The 20,475-nt window shown below is 34.9% G+C and overlaps 4 protein-coding genes across 9 annotated transcripts; 2 read left to right on the top strand and 2 right to left on the bottom strand.

Moving 5' to 3' along the window:
- Positions 1-1,721: 1,721 nt before the first annotated feature.
- On the bottom strand, positions 1,722-10,261 carry LOC118268730 (cyclin-dependent kinase 2-interacting protein). Its single transcript, XM_035583342.2, has 4 exons — positions 10,111-10,261; positions 9,789-10,028; positions 6,953-7,111; positions 1,722-1,942 (listed from the first exon to the last, which is right to left on the bottom strand). The coding sequence occupies exons 1-4, from the start codon at positions 10,160-10,162 to the stop codon at positions 1,812-1,814; spliced, it is 582 nt and encodes a 193-aa protein (XP_035439235.2). The 5' UTR covers positions 10,163-10,261; the 3' UTR covers positions 1,722-1,811.
- Positions 7,185-9,782, top strand: LOC118268729 (myb/SANT-like DNA-binding domain-containing protein 4). The gene is made up of 6 exons (XM_035583341.2): positions 7,185-7,464; positions 7,629-7,690; positions 7,973-8,105; positions 8,199-8,381; positions 8,494-8,689; positions 8,924-9,782. The coding sequence occupies exons 2-6, from the start codon at positions 7,629-7,631 to the stop codon at positions 9,262-9,264; spliced, it is 915 nt and encodes a 304-aa protein (XP_035439234.2). The 5' UTR covers positions 7,185-7,464; the 3' UTR covers positions 9,265-9,782.
- Positions 10,262-10,439: 178 nt separating the features above from the next.
- Positions 10,440-11,665, top strand: LOC118268732 (DNA-directed RNA polymerase II subunit Rpb4). Its single transcript, XM_035583347.2, has 4 exons — positions 10,440-10,568; positions 10,690-10,800; positions 10,916-11,096; positions 11,417-11,665. The coding sequence occupies exons 2-4, from the start codon at positions 10,740-10,742 to the stop codon at positions 11,589-11,591; spliced, it is 417 nt and encodes a 138-aa protein (XP_035439240.1). The 5' UTR covers positions 10,440-10,568; positions 10,690-10,739; the 3' UTR covers positions 11,592-11,665.
- A 529-nt stretch (positions 11,666-12,194) lies between these two features.
- LOC118268727 (protein FAM117B) lies at positions 12,195-20,062 on the bottom strand. 6 transcript variants are annotated; one of them, XM_050698484.1, is made up of 9 exons: positions 19,927-20,062; positions 19,241-19,528; positions 18,142-18,269; positions 17,680-17,827; positions 17,344-17,483; positions 16,558-16,657; positions 16,259-16,315; positions 15,859-15,962; positions 12,195-15,753 (listed from the first exon to the last, which is right to left on the bottom strand). In XM_050698484.1, exons 2-9 carry the CDS (start codon positions 19,452-19,454, stop codon positions 15,604-15,606), a joined length of 1,041 nt encoding a protein of 346 aa, XP_050554441.1. In that variant the 5' UTR covers positions 19,455-19,528; positions 19,927-20,062; the 3' UTR covers positions 12,195-15,603. The 6 variants fall into 6 exon arrangements, with proteins under 6 accessions (XP_050554441.1, XP_050554450.1, XP_050554445.1 ...); XM_050698493.1 differs by having other exon boundaries at positions 19,241-19,476; positions 19,927-20,020; XM_050698488.1 differs by having other exon boundaries at positions 19,931-19,996.
- Between the last annotated feature and the right edge of the window lie 413 nt (positions 20,063-20,475).

Consider the following 20,475-nt stretch of genomic DNA (forward strand, 5'->3'; position numbering starts at 1 on the left):
AAATTCTGGCTTAGTACAAGGATTCTTTATAAGGGTCATATACAAATACCTCTAGAGCTTCTTGCTGCTAATAGTGCCATAAACCAACGGATAAGTAGGTACACATAACTAAACCTTACCATGGCAAGTATAGGAGACCTTTTCGAATTTTCTTTATTTTTTATTCAAAACTACCTGATTCCCAAATAGATTACAAATTTTGTGACTAATAAAATTATCTTAAGTTACTCCTTAATACATTAGCTACTTGCCGTTAAAAGTCTCGTCAAAATCGGTGCAGCCATTTCGGAGACTAGCGAGAATAGACAGACAGGGAAATTGGTGTGTGTCATGATGCGTGTTAGTTATTTTAATATTACAGACACTCCAATTTTATTTATATTTATGTATGTATTAGATAGAAGAGAATTTTCGAAAACCGAAAAATATTCCTACACTTTGATCGACATGGGAACCAGCTAAATACTTGGTCAACGAATCAGTCTCGAATTTTCTCTCGTAAATAATTTGATTTAAAATAAAATAGTGAAGAGAGGTTTTGTCTAGGTTGGGCTGCAATTGTCTGGCTTCGGAGTGGTGTCGGATCACCAAGTCACCAGTATATGAAGCCGAAATGTCACTGATATCTGTTTTGCTATGAAGGGGACTTGAAACGTGTTTTTCTTGACATGGATACGAATACTGGTGCTATGTTGTTAACTTGTAAAAAATCTAGTGTTGTATAGGTAGGTATTAATGGTATCTACCCATTTTATTTGGGTGACCAGAACAAGTGATTATTTAAATACCTACTATAATTACATTTTTTCACCAGTCAAAGTCATGGTCAAATTTTTTTATTAATTATTATTAAATTTAAAAACCAGAACCAGCTTAGGTACCTCCACCTACTAGCAACTTAAGTGCATAATTTGTTTTTAATAACAATAATTAAAACCTGTACTATTTTTTACTACTTCAAAAAGTTCTATAAAAAAATATATGAGTGGCTCTTTAGTGGCTATCATTACGTGTTTAACTTGTCCACTATTCGAGCAGTGTTTGTTTGGCGGCGGTTGCCATGGCAACGGGCTACATCGCCCTATCGCATCTCAGGACTAATGGCCTCATGTAAATTAATGGTAATGCCGAGGTCATCCGCTATTAGAACCTTATTTCCAATATAATTCGTTTCCAAAAGGGTTTTTAGGCCAGGAAGCTAATTGGAGAAACCTCAATTTGTCATTACATGCTTGTTTTATTTACCCCTCAGTGATTGAATAGTGGGGCGACGAACGTGGGTGGCATACTTGAATCGTCCACTAATTCGAAATCTTTGATTTTGGTTGTTAAACATGTAACGGTGTCAATCGATAGTGATTTTATGGACATGTTTAGAATGTAGGTCCTGGCCGTAATGGAGGATATGCTATATAATTATGTTGATAGATAAAGTACCTATTATTACCTGATATGAAGAAGTTTGTTCATGTTAAGTCGCTAAGTGCATAAACATCCAAAGCAAATTGACTTTAAAGAGTTGATAAATTTAAAATCTCATAATAACTCCTAACTTTCATTGTTAATAAGTAGATTTTTTAAATAAGTTGTTGCCAAGTAATAAACTACTAATATTATATTTGTCTATGACTTTACAGAATCGATTCCCGCGTAAGGCATAACCTTGCTGATTAAATAAAAAATAGCGTGTTTTGGTGTGAATGTGACATTGAAACACAAAGTATATTAACAAAAACGATTTATTATACACAAACATTACTTTTATACTTGAGTAAAAGTCTATATAAGTACAAATATATTTCGATAATGAGTTACGTGACGCCTGCTAGACCGACTTCAGCAAAAAGGTAGGCAAAGGACTCGATATTGAAGTAAGCTTCGAATTCCCACGCGCTGACATACACCTCTATTAGTTTTTCATCACGACTATGTGCCACGTTTTCTGAAACAAAATTTTAACTGTTGATGATTGATGAAATCACAGACCAGCCGAAAGAACTGGTCGTAGATAGCTGAAATATAGGTTTCTTGAAGAATGCACTGAGTGAGCAGGATTTACAAAGCTGTAATTGAAATAAGGGGGCTCTACTAGTTCTTGGTTTTCCACTACTATTTGGCATATTTTTTTAAACATTTTTTCTGCACGTAAATGTATTTTTTTCCTAGAACCTTCCCCTAACAAAAAATTATAAGCAAAATCTGTTCTCGAGATTAGCGATTGCGACCATTTAGCGATTCATTTAACATTTAAAAAAAAGATACTTGTAACTTGCATCTTTTCTTGAGTGGGGAAAATCATGCAATGACTTTTCCCGCCTTGGCGACGCGAGAGGGAGTATCAGACTCTTACTGATTAAAAAACACCCCGTTCCTGCAACTGCTTTTCGAGTTGGAGCCCCGATAAACCCGCTAGGTAGTCCGCAGCTCCGGAAAGAGTAAAAGCTTAGGAACTACAACATTAATAATAATTTTCGGAACATTTCCAAATTTTAAATTAGAACTGTATACAGTATACACCTATCTATGTAACTCAAAATCTAGTTTCAAAATATATTTACCTATAAACCTAGATTAAAAAGAATGCGGGTGGAATCCGACACAAAAGCGTATGTAATACATAGACGTCACAAATATTTATGTCACAATACACTTTTCCTTGAATACCTACGTACACTTTACGAGTTTAGGCGTTGTGGGCGATAAGCCACGCATGTTTACGGCACCTACGATACTCATAAAATAAAAACCACCTATTTAATTACACTATGTACGTCTTTAAATTGACGTCATATATTTAGGTCTTATGAAAAACAATGAACTTTATGAATCACACCTAGGTACATACGAAACAGCATGGTTTTGTTTCTTATTTTCACAATGAAATCCTTTTAATCCCCGAATATACAGGTAAAGCCGTTCATATTTTTCCACCGACTTTTTCCCAGGCATTTATAATTATCTTGTAGTAACATATTATTATACTGCCTGTTTTTTTAATATCAGCCAAATTTTTCTGAGAGTTAGGCATCGTTCGAACATTCCATTTTTAAATAAAAATAATCCGATTTTATTTTTAAGTGAAGTCGCTTATATTTTTGGTAAAAATTTTTGTTATTTCATTATGGAATGTTTGAATGATACCTAAATCGCAAAAACAAGGGCTGGTGATAAAAAAAATCAGACTGTATTACAAGTCTATTTCCTTACCTACCCTTTTGAACAATAACATAATACATTAAGAAAATCAATATGGAGTTAATTTATCTAGGCAAATGATCTCAGGTTATTGAATTTTGACCCGGGGAACGAAACTATTAGTGGTTCTATCGACCACTAACTAGAAATAGACTATTAAGAGAGTAGTCATTGACACAGATTGAAATTATATTCCAACTTCGATAGCTTAAATCGATTTTGTATATTAAAGCGTTCGCGGTTTCGATTACTCGAATTCAGTTATATATCATTTAGTTTAGATAATTTAAGACACATTTGAGATTTTAGGTAGGTACCTATTTACTTACGTATAAAAAGTACGTCAGTAAGGATAACGAACAAAAAGTATCTCTTAAGGTAAAATAAATAATGGAATGTAAAGGTAAGCGTCCACAGGCCCGCATCGTACGCAACGGATTTTAGTTTGTCTAGTTTAGAAACTCCTACAACTGCGTCACTAATCCGCATCTTACGGGCCGCATCATCGGCAATGCCTACATGCGATGCGTACTGATGACGTCATACGGAATGCGTACGATGCGGGCCTGTGGGACGCTTACCTTTACATTCCATTATTTTTCTGTTAGATAAAATAAAAATAATTTTACGTCAACAGATTATGGAGAAACAAAGTCGGAATCGGAATCATATGACGTAACGTATCAGGATATTTTATACATAAAGCTATAGCTATGACGTATTTATTAAGCATCCATTGTGACTTTAATGGTCTTTACCTATATTATTTTTACTTAATTTGATAAAGGAAAATGTACGTGTCTAAAATTAATCCTTTGTGGACGTATGCGCCATAGTGCTGTGTAGTGACGTTAGACATTAATTAATTACTATCACTGCCTCTGCTACAACATTTGATAGGCAGCAGCGCCATCTGGTTAACCCATATGGCGCCTCTGTACCTGATTGGGTACAGTGAAACAATTGACAAAAGTTGTAATTAATTTAACTTATTACTGCTGTTATTGATCGTTATAGTGGTCCATTGGAACAGGGCTTCCAAATAAACGGCAGTTTATGCCGATACATTTTTAAAATCTGTATCTGTGAGGATTTTAACATCGTACTATAATTGTGCATAGAGGTAAGTAACGAAATATTTTTTTTTTTAAGTTTAGCGTAAAGAAAACCTTATATTTTATGTATTGTTTTTATAATGCATAGAATGATTTTCAAATAAAATAATAAATAAATATTTTGTTTCATATATTTACATAGTAATTGAGCATGGAACCGTACTGTACCTAATTGGGTACAGCGGCCGAATCTATATAACTATTATTCATCTATCACACAAATCTAAAATTTGTTTTAGATTTGTGTGATAATGAGTTCGACACTATTTTACGTTTCTAATCATTACAGCGGGTTAGAGGAATCAGTTAACGCTAAGTTAGAATATATTGACAGTGATTTCGAATACGACTTTGCTGTCATACCACCAGCTCCCAACGTTGTCATAGATGAGGAAGAAGGTGGCGAAGAAGATATGGTTTCTGCGGTCTTACCACATGAAGTGCCTGGCAGTATTGAAGTATTTCAATCTGTGAACTAGCATCACGAGCCATGCCGAGACAAAGATTCCGGGACATACAAAATAATCTTCATTGCCAACAATGATGAAGCAAGTAGTACGAAAGACAAGATGTTCAAAGTACAGCCACTAGCTAATATTCTTATGAATAAATTTCTACAGTAGTAGCACAGAGTCTGGAATTGTGTCCAGTATATGACAATAGGCTCACCCCCTATTACATGGGACATAACACAAATGGTGAAAAGTGGGTGTACATTGTATAGCGGCATTACGTGTCGTAATGAGCACCTCTGCCTACCCCTTCGGGATAATAGGCGTGACGTTGCTTTTTTTAAATTTCTACAGTGGGGTGTGATGCATGATAATATTTCAATTGATGAATCAATGGTGAAATATTTTGGTCATCATCCTGCTAAACAATTCACTATCACTTTACGGGGTTCCTTGCGATTCACGGAAAGAAGTGGTGGTGGGTTTTGTTTACCTATATGCTTGACGTGGTTATTGCTAATGCCTGGGGTCTACATGTGCATGAGTCACAGTAATAGCATGTATCAGCTTATGTTTCGACGTTCCATTACAAGGTTTTATTTACGCCAGAAAACTCAACATAAGGCTCGACCTTCTTCTTCTTTGGTACCAGGATTACTTCAAGATGGTGTAAGACATTATCCCCAGAAGATTGAAAAACCATTGCGATGTGTTGTATATGATTCAAGAGTGCATTAGCAATTTAAAAAATGTCTAAAAACATTGTGTGTTGAAAAAAGTGGTTTTGAATTTTTTTACACATAATACGCCACTGTACCCAATTGGGTACACCCCCTAAAAACGGACCCAAATTATAATTTTTGATTTTTTTGTTAATTTATAGTTTATTTTATGTCTACGCAGTAATAAAATAAACAATTCATATTAATATTTATTTTTGTTTTATTTTGGCGGTTAATGGGTTAAAAGACCTTTTTGATTTCCCGCCTTTTTTAAGGGGAGAAAATCATCCTTCTTTCTTCTCACGCAAAAGGCGAGGTGAGAGGGAGTGACAACCCCGTTCCTACTCCTGCTTTTCGAGTCAAAGCCCCGGTAAACCCGCTTGGCAGTACGCAGCTCCGGGTGCCAAACGGGAATATTTTAACACACTTCTAATGCAAAGGAGGTTTATTGTAAAAGATTTTTTTTTTTTTTGAGGGGGGAAAATCATCCAATGACTTCTTTCGCCAGGGTGAGGCAAGAGGGAGTGTCAGACTCTTACTGACTGAAAATCACCCCGTTCTTACTGCTTGTCGAGCCGGAACCCCGGTAAACTCGCTAGGTAGTCCGCAGCTCCGGATTAACCAAGAGTGGATTGTGATTATGATGACCACACATTTCGGTTTCTTCCAACATTCTTGGTCTTTAAATTACCTCATGAAAGTGATTCTCGCACGACTATACTATCATTCACTTCACAGCATAGCGTGAACGCAATAGGCGTGCCGGGGCAAAGCAGCTACCCATCACCTGTCATTGTACAGACTAGGCTAGCATATCAAGCTATCCTAATGTCAAACTTCTTCAAAATGAAACCTTATCACATTGCAATAAAGTTTGAATTACTGAAGTAAAGAAAGTCAGTTTGGGGTGCAACTGTTAAACGGGCATCGTTAATCAAAAGCTTTGACATGCCCAACTAGGTGAGTAGTTCCTGATGTGGACGAAATTAGGCGCGGCTGAAATATGAGCGACGCGGGATTATTTAAATACTTGTTAATGATGTAAGGGTTAAATGACAAATCGTGTGGCGAGTGAATAATTTTGGTTATTTACGGAAATATTTATAGGTACTGGCCGCATTAGTATTTCGTTGGTTGCGGTTGCAACTCCGAATACGAAATTACGAAAAACAGGAAACAAAATGTATGGGTATAGGGAAAAGAGATAGTACTTCATACATATATAACCTCACGCCTGTTATAATTACATATACGGGAGGTATTCCGAGGGAGGGACCCCCATTTTCTCCCCATTTTTGAATTCGTAACCCCAAAAGGCCAGCAACGCACTTGTAACGCCACTGGTGTTTCGGGTGTCCATGGGAAACGGCGATTGCTTACTATCATGTGATCCGTCGGGTCATTTACTAGTTTATACCATAAAAAATATTTTTGGTAGTTCGACAAACATACTAAAAGTCATACAAACCTGTAACAATCTGTTTCAGCCTAAACTCTTTCTCTAGTGATTCAAATATCTTCATAACTGTTTGTGATATTTTGGTGACTGGCCAGCTGTTGATGACTGGCTCCTCACTTGGTTGCAACTTCGCTAAGGCTTGTAGTTGATTGTTTAGAATTTTTACACCTGTAATAAAATTGCAGTTTTTAACTTAGAACTTTTAAGCAGTACAGGGGACCTAGAAAAAACCCAAGCGTTTTCTGCACAATCGTTTCCATTTCACGCTAAGGACTTTGCGTTAGCCTGTCGAAAATGGTAGACAAGTTACAAATGGAACCCGAAACGCTCATACCGCAGCGTTAACCGAAACACTCTATAATTAGGCTATGGAATAGCGTATAGTAAATGTCACAGTGACATTATTTGCGTTTAAGTGTCGCTGTCAATGTCAAACGCAACATACGCGGGATAACAAAAGTATTCAAGTGTTGTGTGTTGAACTGTTGGAAGTGATTGAAGAGTAAATTATTACAAAGAAAGTAAGTAAACATGTTTAAATAACAATTCAAGTAAATGTAAGAACTATAATCTGTAAAGTTACTAACTAACTTTATAAAAATTGAATATAAAAATGTAATATTAATAGAAAAATAATAGTTTTATTGCGATGAGTATTCAATAACATTTTTTTTTTTTATTTTAGATGGAATCTAGACTTCTTGCGAATCCCGAGCAATTGAGTTTACTAATAGAATTTATGGAAAGGCAAGTTTTTTCCGATATTTTTTCATCTAAGTATTCCACATTTTTATTCCCATTTTAACTAGTATTGGACCTACTTGAGATTATGGAATGCGTAATGTAAACAACCTCACAATGGTGCACTTATATGATTGTGGGTCTTACATTTGTTATTCCAATAAAGTTCAACTTGATTCTAAACCTTAACACTTGTTTATTAAGTATGATATTAGAATGTAGTAGCAAACTTTATGTTTACTGGCTCTAATTCTTACAGGACCTTAATCTTATGAATTCTATTTTTAGCCATGGTGATCTTTCAAGGCCTCAAATGGGACTTCAAAGAAAGGAGCAGAGCGAAGGTTTGTGGCAGGAATTAGCAGAAATTTTAAACGCAGTGGGTGGTGGTATTAACCAAACAGCTGACAAATGGAAATGGGTAATAAGCTATTAATTATTAAAAGAAGTATGTATAGCTGTTGCATATGCAGAGCATTTATTTCAAAGTATTATTTTACATTTTTTCCTACAGGTATGGTCTGACTGGAAGACCAAAACAATAAAGAAGGCCTCCGTTATAAATCGGGACATCCATGGTACTGGTGGTGGGCCCAGTATGGGAAAACCATTGAGTCAACTTGAGGAAAGGGTGTTACAAATAATTGGGGACAGCTCAATTACTGGTAATCAAGCTATACAAGAAGCAGGCTTTCAAGTAAGTGAACCCTTCATATATTGCTTTTTTTTGTAAAAACTTATTTTCAGATTTCATAAAACTTCATGCATAGTTTTGATCAATAACAGGTGTTATTCCTTTTTGTACTTAGGAACAACCTCAAGTAAGACATGCAGCTGATACAGCAGACACGGTACCATCACTAGTGGATGAGACAGAGTTCACAATAATAGAATTAGGTCCAGAAAGTACACCCACATCAGTGCCCGTGCCAGATATTACTGCTCCACCTGATCGTCCTGACAGTCCTGTGCCAGGCCCTTCAAATTGTAGAACTGTACAAAGAGGTAATAATTACAAAACTAGTATTCTAAAGGTATTAGGATTCCTAGAAATGAATTATTCAAATGATTATTGATACTAGTTTAGCAACACTAACAAATAAAATTTAAATAAATTCACTCCCAATATCTTTTTTCAATTTCTTCCACCATTGTTTTAAGCATGGTAGATTTTTTATTATTAATTCAATACACTACAAAATACAGAGTAATAAAAATAACTTTTATCTGTGTTCACAGAAAGGTCGCCTGTATCGCCCGGAGCTTCTAATCCGCGTCATCACCGTCTCAGACAGCGAAGACTCCGCCAAACACCGTTCGACCGAGCCACTAGCGAGTTTGTGGCAGTAGAGAAGAACCGGTTGCGTTTGGAAGAGCAGAGGGCAACTCGTCAACACAATTTGGACATGGAGCGATTAAAAATAGAAGCACAACGGGTGCAAGTGGAGGCAGATCGAGTCCGGGTCGAAGAAGCCCGCATGGGCATAGAGGCAGACCTACGAGCCTCAAATCACACACTAAGTTCTCAAATCACAACTCTAATTTCACTATTGGAGACTCGTGATTTGAGACCAAATTAGTGTGTATTGTTTTTATATTTCTTATTTTATGTTCTAGAATTAGGTTTTAATCACAAATTAATATGAATGTGTACCATATAATTATATATTTCTTTTTGTTTTTGTATAGACTTTTACGTGCATAGTGTAAGAACAATAATATAATAAAATATATTGTAAAGAATATAAAACCTTTTTAATTTTGCTAAGTTAGATTTTACAAAATTACACACTAACAAAGACTGGATACATTAAAGTCTGGACAAAAGATTACTCACTAGCAGCACCAACACTATCAGATGGTTGGTATCTATCACTCCTTCAGGGGATTTCATTAATAATAATATGAAGAGGCATATTTGATTTTATTTGCATTGACTAGGCTCCAAGATTACTGGACGATGATTGGACACCACAAATCTACTTTTGCTTCAAACCGGAGACCCAGCAACCTGCTAGGCCTCCCGCAGTTCCATTGTGCCTCAATACTCTGTCACAGCTTTTTCTCAGCAAAGTTATAGAATAAAAACATAAGGTCTATTTACCATCAACAACATTCTTCAAGCCGTCCAAGGCGTCTAGGAGCCCTTCCATCAACTGTTTCAGTTGGCTCGGATAATAATCATCGTCGCACTCGTGCAACTTCAGCGCAGAAATAGCTCTACATAACCTAACTCCCTTGTCCCGAATTTTCATCCAGTCATTTAATAATCCATGCAGTTTAGAGACGTGAGAATGTACCGTCTTTGACACCCCCTGGTGGTCCTTATTAGGGGTCGTAATCTCTGAAAAAGACAAAATACTGTATAATTTTTTATGTAGGCGGTATTTACAAGGATTACACAAGCAAATTAAATAAATCTGTACCTCTAGGTATGAAGTTGTAATTGGAGTCTGTTTTAGTTGGTGTTTTCGACATGTTGTTATCATTATTAATCAAGATAACAGATGTTATTTTATTTTGTTTTGGTCCAACTAAAACATAAACATAACCTAAAAAAATGTGATTTGTATTTTTTTTATTGACTGGGCTATGGATCTTTTGGGTCTTTCAAAAAATTATATAAAATTGTTAAAATTAAACTATGCATTTAATTTTGGCGAGTTTTGCCCACATTTATTTTATTTTCTTTTTCATATAAAAGTAAATAATCCAAGATTTTTGTTGATGACCATAGATTGCATAGACAAATAATTAACACAAACAATGTCATTGTCACCAAGCCGACCAGCCAGATTGTCAATTGTCATCAGTGTCAAAAAACTCTACTGGCAAAACGCTTTGCGAGTTTGTTATTTATTTTCAGTGAAATTAAAATAGCTTTGTAAGTTATTTTAAGTACTTTACATATAAAATTATTAACCTTTCTCTACTATAATTTCAACATTTTATGTGTCGTTTATGTATAAACTGTACCTACATAATTCTGTGTTATAACTTTTTAGTTTCGTCGGCACAATAAACATTGGTTCTGTAAAGGAGTGAATATTAGACCATGGCTGGACCTATACAAGACGTTGTAGAGGAAGATGCAGCGGACTTACAGTTTCCCAAAGGTATAAAGACATTTCCCGACGGCCGCAAGTGCCTCTCTACCAATAAGTTAACCTAGTGTAAAATCCAGAAGTTCTTATGAAATGTGAAAGAATAACCGTGTGTGTTTCATTACAGAGTTTGAAAATGCAGAAACCTTGTTAATATCAGAAGTTGACATGTTGTTGGAACATAGGAAAGCCCAGAATGAGTCTGCGGAGGAGGAACAAGAATTCTCTGAAGTTTTTATGAAGACCCTCACATATACCAACATGTTTAAAAAGTTTAAGAATAAAGAAACTATAGCTGCAGTCAGAAAGTAAGCATTCACTTAAATTGTTGATCTTACCTTGCCTAATCCTTTATGAATTTATATTCTTCACACACTTATTGTGCTGTTAATGTGGTATTTTATTGGTAGTCCCTTTCTTTCAAGTTAATTTCTTTAATGTTGACTTTTACCATATTACTATTGTATAACTTAATTCTGTTGTCTGCTGGAATGCAAATCTAAACAAGTCATAGAATTTGTCTTGTCAAATTAATCGTGAACGAAGCTCCACCAAGTGAACCAAGCTCTAACTATATAATCTATAAACTAAATATTTGTTTGTTCTAATAAAATATTATCTGTTCCAGCCTTCTTCAATCAAAGAAACTGCATAAGTTTGAAGTAGCAAGCTTAGCTAATCTGTGCCCGGAGACACCAGAGGAGGCCAAGGCTCTAATACCATCACTAGAAGGAAGATTTGAAGATGAAGAACTAAGGATACTGCTAGACGATATACAAACTAAGAGAAGTTTACAATACTAGAAAATAATTTTATTATTTCCATTTTAAGTTTTAATGTACTAAGACTGAATTTTAATACATTTTGGATTCAGTAATCTTGATTTTTATTTATTCCCAAAATAGCTTTTTTGATATTTGATTTTCCCGTTGTATATTGATAGGCTATATTTTAACTCCACTCACATCAACAACCTTTGGTGACCAGAGGCCTCTTCTCGCACAGAGGTGTGAGCATTAATCACCATGCTTACACAATGCGGGTTGGTGATATAAACATATAATTAGAAACTATATGCCCAGGTTTCTTCACAATGTTTTCCTTCACTGTTTGTCAGTGATGTCCAAAATATAATCTTAGTAACTATGTTTAACTCGGAAAAACTCACATTCGTATTTGCTGTTGGTAGGTTTTGAACCCGCATTCTCATGCATGAGACGCGGGAATCTAAAACCTCCGGCCCACCAAGGCCAAACTTCACTTACATGTGGCAAATCAGTATTGATTAGGGTTCATTAATGCAGAATCAGAGTCAACTATTTGGTAATTAACTGTCCTTTATGAAAACAACACCATATTGCTGATTGTAAACAGTCATCAAATTGTATAAAAATAAAAAACTTTGGTTTTAAATCAGTCTGTATATTGGATATGTCTGCAATACAGCAAGATACATTACAGTGAAAACAGATAAAAGTGATAAAATATTGGAAACAAAAATAGTAATTAGAATTTCTTCTCTGAAACAAAACTATAATAAAACCATTCTTATTATTACTTAAATGTAGATACTATTAATATTGATGTTAATTAATGCCTCTAACTAAACAAGCCCTTTGTTGAACATTATTTGTAAAAAAACTAAAGAAATTTTTATCAATAAACCTCAACAATTTTAGATAACTTAAAACTCAACAATCCTTCGATAATTTTTCTTAATTTCTAATTTTGTTGCCTAAACATTATTTTTAACAAAATGCCGAACAAAAGGCTTGCTTGAATTATAAACTTATCTCAATGGGCACTTTTGGTTTAGTTTAAATGTTAGTATTTAATTCTAATATTGTATTAATAAAAATTACAAACTTATCATTCATCTAAAAGCAAACTTTAAAATAATATTAACCATCTATAAAAGAACTATCAAATCTAAGGTCCTAGCCAAGTTACTTTTATGGTACAACTCACCCTTCTCCTACCCTGAACATATAAAAATATTTTATGTACTTTAAAAAACATTTCCAGTCCTTAAATAAAGATGTCCTTTGGAATACTGTGCTTGTACCAGCAGTCTAACTTATAATGGTGGCAATGCAAACATCTTTATTTACGAACCTCAGTCCACATCCCAGTGGTTACATTAAATTAAACAGTAAGGGGACCATTTTATAGCACACATTTATTAACAGCTAATAATTTTTCGGGTCCTTTACTAAAACTTACTAAACCTTAAATTAGGTAACGACATTGGGAGAGGCTTATATAAATCCTAAATTACAACCTGGACCTGTGACATAAGTCTATTATTAGTAAAGCATAATATTGTTTTGGGTTCCAAGTGTGGGGAGTCTAGAAGCGACATGGAAGCTGTTAGGAAGCAACGCGAACATAATCATTAAGCTTACTTTAGAGAAAGTGTTTTCACAACAACGATCAAGCAACTCAAACTGTGGATCAATGAAGGCTTCAAGACATTTATAACAAATTAAATGTACATACATATACTCCTCAAAATTTATATTGTAAATTGTTTGCTTGTATATTTACTCGATTTACAGCTATATTGCACTTACTTCAGAAACATTTTACACAGAAATCCGGATTTTAAATATTGGCTCGGCTCTTCTTCCATGTTTAATGTTTTTGCACAATATGTTTATTGTTTAATCACTATTTAAAATGTCAAATCATTAACGACTGTAGTGGCATTTTATACAACATATATATTCTTATGCATACACACAATCGTCATGTAGGTTAAAATGAATGATGATAATACTTTTTGTACATTTCCAAAACGTTTTTCTTCATAGCGTCAGATACTGGTTTTGTTTGTCACATTCGCAGTCAATTCGAAAATGCTATCTGCCGTCAAGTTACACAATATAATCGCATCCCAAACACCCTGCTCCTTTGTCACAAGTCGGTCAGCCTGTACACACTTATAGTCACTACGCAGCACCTTCGATAATTCTTCACAACTTATGGATACTGTCCATTTTGTGCAACATGTTCAGACATGGTTACAACAGCACTAGTACTTAGCAGTATCGAAAGTTGTCAAGCCACGATCAACATTCAGATTCGACCGTCTCTTACATTATCACATTTGTTTATTGAATAACCAATATAATCAATAGGTACTAATTTACATCAGCAACTTGAAATATTATAATCACCACGTTACATCTTCAAATTCGGCGTATATCATAAGTTGTGGCTCTTAATAAAAATTTTGTTTGAGCAATGATAAGATTAAAATACTATATATTCCCAAAGGTGAGCCATCCAAAATATATATTTGCCGTCGAATATTAAAAAAGGTTTAAAAAATAATTGCGTATGTCCAAAAGCAGATCTAACTATGTTTATGTGTAAGTTGTCAACATACTACATTATCAGTCTCGATGATAAAAATGCATTTTGGCCAAAATGAGAAATCCAACAAGTGCGGTCCAAACTTCCCTAAACGAATGTTACGCGAACGAATGCCTCATGTACCTGATACAGATACTGACGAAACATATCAAACATCGAATTTGTGAAACAAATCAACTACTACTGAGTTACGAACTTATTCATTGAAGAGTAAAGAAACAAATAAGCATGTCCATAATAGGCACTTTATAGTACACTACACTACATAACAAATAAAGTCAAGTTACCTGTATCAAAGTATGAGTAAAGTTTAAAAATTCAGTCTATTTTCTTACTTACATTTTCTTTTATCAAATCCCACAAGTTAAAGCTCTTTTGCATTAGAAAATCGTTCTAGCAACCGATATATCCATAACCACAAATAAGATGATCTGGCCCTTTTAGAAATTTGGTCCGAAGTAATTTACCTTCAATCATTACATTAACAAAAACTTCATGTATTTTCAAAATAAAAAATGACTTATCATACTATAACACTTTAAAATTCTATGCTTGCAACATGTAGTGTTATGTACATAATTTTAAAATAATACATAAAATGAGATCAAATATATATCCAGTCATGTAAACAAATTAAGCTGGAGCAGTGAGTGCTAAAATATCTAAATAAAACATTTTAGAAAAATAGCTCCCTCATTACCTAATGCGATCATTAAAATAATATCAGGGCAATCTTACTTATAAAACAATTTCTAGGTACTTGTGTTTATATGAAATATTTGCCATTAGTTTGGCTTCGTTAGTGAATCTAATGCTGCGATTAAATTGCTTTGGTTGCTCTGTTTGTCAAAGTAGTAATTTGTGCAAAGTAATTGCAAGTCTAAAACGGATCAATACATTGGGACATTCTATTTCTTACTCTCACTCGAAATTTGATGGAAATTGACAAACATTCAATACTATGTGTATCAAAGGACATCTTAATTTCGTCACAATACATTTAAAGAATGTTTATTATTGTCACAACAGATTAATTAAAAACGTGTTATTATGAATAGGTGATGAAACTTTGGATGCCACTAACACGTTTAACTTCTGTAATAAGTAATTAACATTTAGCATTTATGCAGTGCTATGGGAAACTACGCTAGTTTGTTACTGTACAAATAAACCACTAGCTCGCAACAACGTACCGTCGTGTACAATAATGTTTCATTTGTACGCCACAAAGTAGCTGCGTCGAACTAACGTGGAGTCGGGAACTGTGAGTTCCAACTTCAACAAACATAGGACGTTTAAAGAGAGGGTTAGTGAAACGCAAGTTAATGTTTGGTAGATAGGGACCCTCTAGTCCGTAGAGTGGGCACTAGCGCTGGTGCCAGTGGGGGGACGCCGCGCGCCGGCAGCCGGGGCGGCGTCCGCGCTCGTCGGTGTAAGTCAGTGGGGGGCTGGCGGGGACGGGGGCGATGTCGGCTGCAGCGGCTGGAACGCAGACCCGAGAGATGGCCGCAGTGTGAAGCCTGGTACTGTCGGCTTCATTACGGACACCGAGTCCGACGATGTCCCTTCACCCGCTTTCAAGTTCACCTGTAATACAAGTACAATTCAATTAACATTTACATCAATTTTAACAAATAAATTAATTTCTAATAACATGAATTCAGATTCCTTCGATTATAAATGTCAAATTACCTTTTCACAACCATCTGGAGGTTCGCGAGCTAAGAAGCGATTAATTTGCGGAGATGTTCCTAACTTAGAGCCATCGAGATCTGGAGACGAACACACACTGCCTCCTGGAATTGACAATAGTTATATGAAACACAAATTACAACGGATTAGTACCAAAATGTGAAAATCAGAAATCATCATTCTGTTAAGCAAATTCAAGGAAATGAAAACTACTTTCAGTTTTATTCTGTCTACTGCTATTTTATGTATTTTCTACAGAACTGAAATGGTACCCGTAAAAGCAAATAAGCAAAGAATATTATAACAAAACCATGCTTGGAGACTATCAAACCATTCTGATGTTTTGTGCATCAACTATTATTTGCGAGGGGTTGTCTAAAAGCTATAGTTAGTAATAGACCTGTGGCCAACAGCTCTGCCGACCCACCACTGGAGAGAGACCCCCGCGACGGTGGATCTATGCCCACAACGTACACACAACATAAATATTATTCCTAACTGATGAACATCATGTGTATAAACAAGAATATAATCTTTTTAATCCAATTGTCATTCTACTAAAAAATAGAGATAGAGACAGAAAAGTACAATAATAAAAGCTATAGATGTTTTAGTTTTAAAGAATCACATAAAAGTAGAATTTAGATTTTAAATTGATGAATTTGAGCGTAATGAATAGTATTATTGACAGAATATTACCTGAGGAGTGAGCAGTATGACACAGGTCGTGTGGAGTCTGTGTGTTTACAGAACGCCTCAGAAGTTCTGCGAGAGGCGCGCGGTGACCTTCTGGAGTCACCTGTAATAAGTGTAAACAAACATAAAAATACATACATAAATACACTACATTTTAATGTTTACATAAGTCACAATCTTGTCAATTGCTCAAACAGGTACAAACATAACATTTTAATTAACTGTGGATGAAGGTAGAAGTAGTACTACAAAGTTAACTGGTTTACAAAGACCACCGCACACACAAATATGCAGCCACAAATACTCTTGTTGCTGAACCAAGTAATACTAAACAGAAGCATACAACTTCATGTATATTTCCAATTAGCAGATTTATGTGGACTATTTTTAGTTGGGATGAGGATGTTATTGTTCAAACATTCTTGTGTTACACACTGGAATATTTCAAATGCATACATTTAATCACACCAGTTTGCAGACTACATTTTGTATTAACTGTAACAAAAAAGAAATTGCTGGAATAAAATAAAACCTAGTAAACTTAATATTGGTATTTTACTTATTGTTTTTCCATCTACATAAACATATGAAAATGTCATGTTGTTATTTTATTGTACCTATTAATTTATGTCTATTTTTGCATAACTACTTAAAATCAGACAAATGAATCCAATACATAATATTTTCTTCTAGATCTGGCAAAATTGATATTATATATATTCATGAAATATCCTTCGAACACTGTTTAAAATAACTGAGTATTATGTCTGAATTGATGATTCAATGTACCTTGTCTCTTAGCCGATCTAAATGTGGAGTTTGAGTGCCACTGGCTGGTTGCAGCACAAGTCTTTCAATCTCTTGATTGAGGCCTTCAACAGATGATCGGGCTGCTCTCAATGGGACGCTGCTGCCTCCAAAACGGGACCCTAATAAATAAAGTATGTACTTATGTAGTTAAATAATAACTTGCTATTAATGACATCAATTTTTAACCAGATTAGACAGATGGCAAACAGTTTCTTTGTAGAGAAGGTTAATAATCTAGCTGTGGAGTCTTGTGGATTTTAGACAATAATAAGATGATTAATGGCATCTATAGTATTAGTTTGACTTTACACTTACATAGAGCAGTGCTCATAGAATGGCTAGAGTAGTCTCCGGACGCAGAAGGTTTGTGTGGTCGCTGAAGGCGACTACGTAAGAAACGATCCAGCTTGTCATCGTCAGAACTGCGGGAGGAACGTCCTGATGCCCCACCGCCATCGTCAGTCTGATAAAAGAAGAAAAAGAGTTTGTTAAGTGTGTAATTTGAGTTGTTTCCAAAGTAAGATTTTTGTTAAAAAAAACAATACCCTTCCAACGTTTGGGTAATAAACAGTAACATTCAATCAATAATAAAAATAACTCAAGTTTAAAAATAAAATTGAATGAACTTAGATAAAGACAGAGTAATTAAAACAAATTTATATGTAATGCACTATCATTTCCTGAACACTATGTGTAATAATTGAAAACAATAACTTTGTAAAAATAAAAACAAGTTAGGTGTGTGAAACTACAGATAATATAAAAATAGATACGTACTTGTGTAGACTTATCAATTTGCAACTGGCTAGCATGTTGATAGTAATCCCTGGACCATTGTCCTTTATGATACAGTGTGTCCAGTGATGCTGTACGTCTAATCACACTAGCACCAAATCTACTTTTGCCTGGAAAATAGACAACAAATACTTTATTAACAACCCCTTGGTCTACGGGTAAATGTGACACAATAGAAAACACATGATCTCTCTCATAAACCTGCACTCCAGCTTATTACTGGTTAAATATCCTTACAGTAAGTACACCAACAAAATGACATTCCATTAAAACATATTGCCAAATAAAGAAAAATATAAGTTTATCTGTTAGACAGTACCCATAGCTTTGCTGACAGGGTAATAAGGTAACCTATATCATTTTTTAGCCCCCAAACTATCTCTAGACATAAAATATTCCTTTCAATGAACACCAAACACATTTTGATATACCTATATGACTTAAATTCTAAATAAATATTAATAGAAAAGCTACTAGATGAATGGATATAATATATATTCATTACATTAAAGTAGGAATTATAGTGTTTTCCACAATTTCTGACTAAGCTTCTAGTTAGTCTAATTTGACTTGTATTTTTATATGAAATATGTTAAAATAAGTAACTTTTATGTATAGGGGGCCCAACAATACAGTAGCAGATTCTGTAAATTGCTTTTAATGATAACATAATGTTTAAATTAAGCATTATTTAACAATTTTCAGAGAATGTGAATCTGGCCCTTATGAATAATTAGATTCTAATTTGAAAATGACTGCAACAAAAAAGGGAAAATGAGGCAATACCATTATTACACTGAATTCTTAGGTTCCTACCTTGAAATGTAATTAATTATGCTGAGAACTATTGTGGAAAATTGAACAGAATGAAATTAACATAATTTCTATTATGTTTCAGCATTATTAGAGGGCCATTAGTGTAATCCTTGACTTCATCTTTAGTAAATTGATCACTTCAAAGTTGCTGATACCTACATTTTGTTCCAAATTGAATTATTCTCTACTTAGGGAGACTTCTTATAAGACTCTTATGAGAAAGAGATATTTGAATGGGAATCGAATAGCACAATGTTGCCTTTACCTTTGTAATTGACAGCGCCAGGGCTTCGCTGTCCAGACAGGGCGTGATCTGGTGATATTCGACGCCACGCGTTAGTGGGCGACAGCGTCGGACTATTGCTGGCATTTTTCTTGAGGCCGCCGCTCTTCATCACTGATGATACCGGCAGCGTTGCTCGCATAGGCCCCTGCTTGCTCACGGGGCAGTCCGACTGCTTCCTTACCCGACCCGACATTCTGGCTTGCTTTCACACTGCACTATTTTATTAACACCTCTATTTCTTCATCAAACGAAACACTGAACAACTCACTGCGCAAGAAAAATAAGCATTTCATTCGCCGACGCCGCACCAAGCTCTTTGTAGAGGGAATAAACTTGGAGCACAGTAACAGGCCCTGTTGTTACTGTGGCTGTTCTTATTATGCAATATGATAATTAACACTTTCGTAAATGTAATGGGATGTAATAACGGGTGGATCTAATAATCAACTAGCACTTATTACATAAAAACAAAATTACAAAGCGAACAAGTCACATTTTTTCTGCACAATGGATGAATGAATGAAGCTGACAGATGACAAGGGACATCGCGCCATTCCTTTTTTGTTAGAATAAATTTTAAATCACCGCGTTAAAAATATGTACGACTTGCATTATTTACGCCTAGAATGAGTTAAAACTCAATAAAATATGAAATTAATTATTACCTACGAGAATTATTCCACTTATTCGTTAGCATTGCAATTAACAGCTGATTATTCCGCCATGTCAACTAAGTTTTCTGTTGTCTATGATTCTCATTGTAGATTGTTTAGAGTTTGCTCTCCGTTACACGAACGAAACATAGCCTCTTATTGGAATTATGTTTTATTGTTTACTATCGTGTTTAGGGACAATGCTCGCCAATATTTGCATCATCATCAGCCCATTTTACAAAAATAGTTATAACCAGACATCCACTATTATCAATCACTTTACACGAAGTTGATTGATTCTTGTCAGAAATGAGCCTATTTGCAAAGACTGTCTAACTGGATTCTAATAAGGATTTGAAAATCCCAATAATGTTTTCCTCGGTTTGGGAATCGAACCTGGAGGGTCATGTGTGCGATCCGTTGAGCCTTAACCTGGAATGCTTAGGTCTATATAATTATGGCAACAATGGCTAAAATGGAACTCAATAGAAAGTTCCGTAGTGCTTTATTTTTGGTAAATAGTGGTTAATAGAAAACTTTCTAGATAACTACAGTTGTTTC

Source organism: Spodoptera frugiperda, chromosome 2, assembly GCF_023101765.2.
Source record: "Spodoptera frugiperda isolate SF20-4 chromosome 2, AGI-APGP_CSIRO_Sfru_2.0, whole genome shotgun sequence".
NCBI classification, from domain to species: Eukaryota; Metazoa; Arthropoda; class Insecta; order Lepidoptera; family Noctuidae; genus Spodoptera; species Spodoptera frugiperda.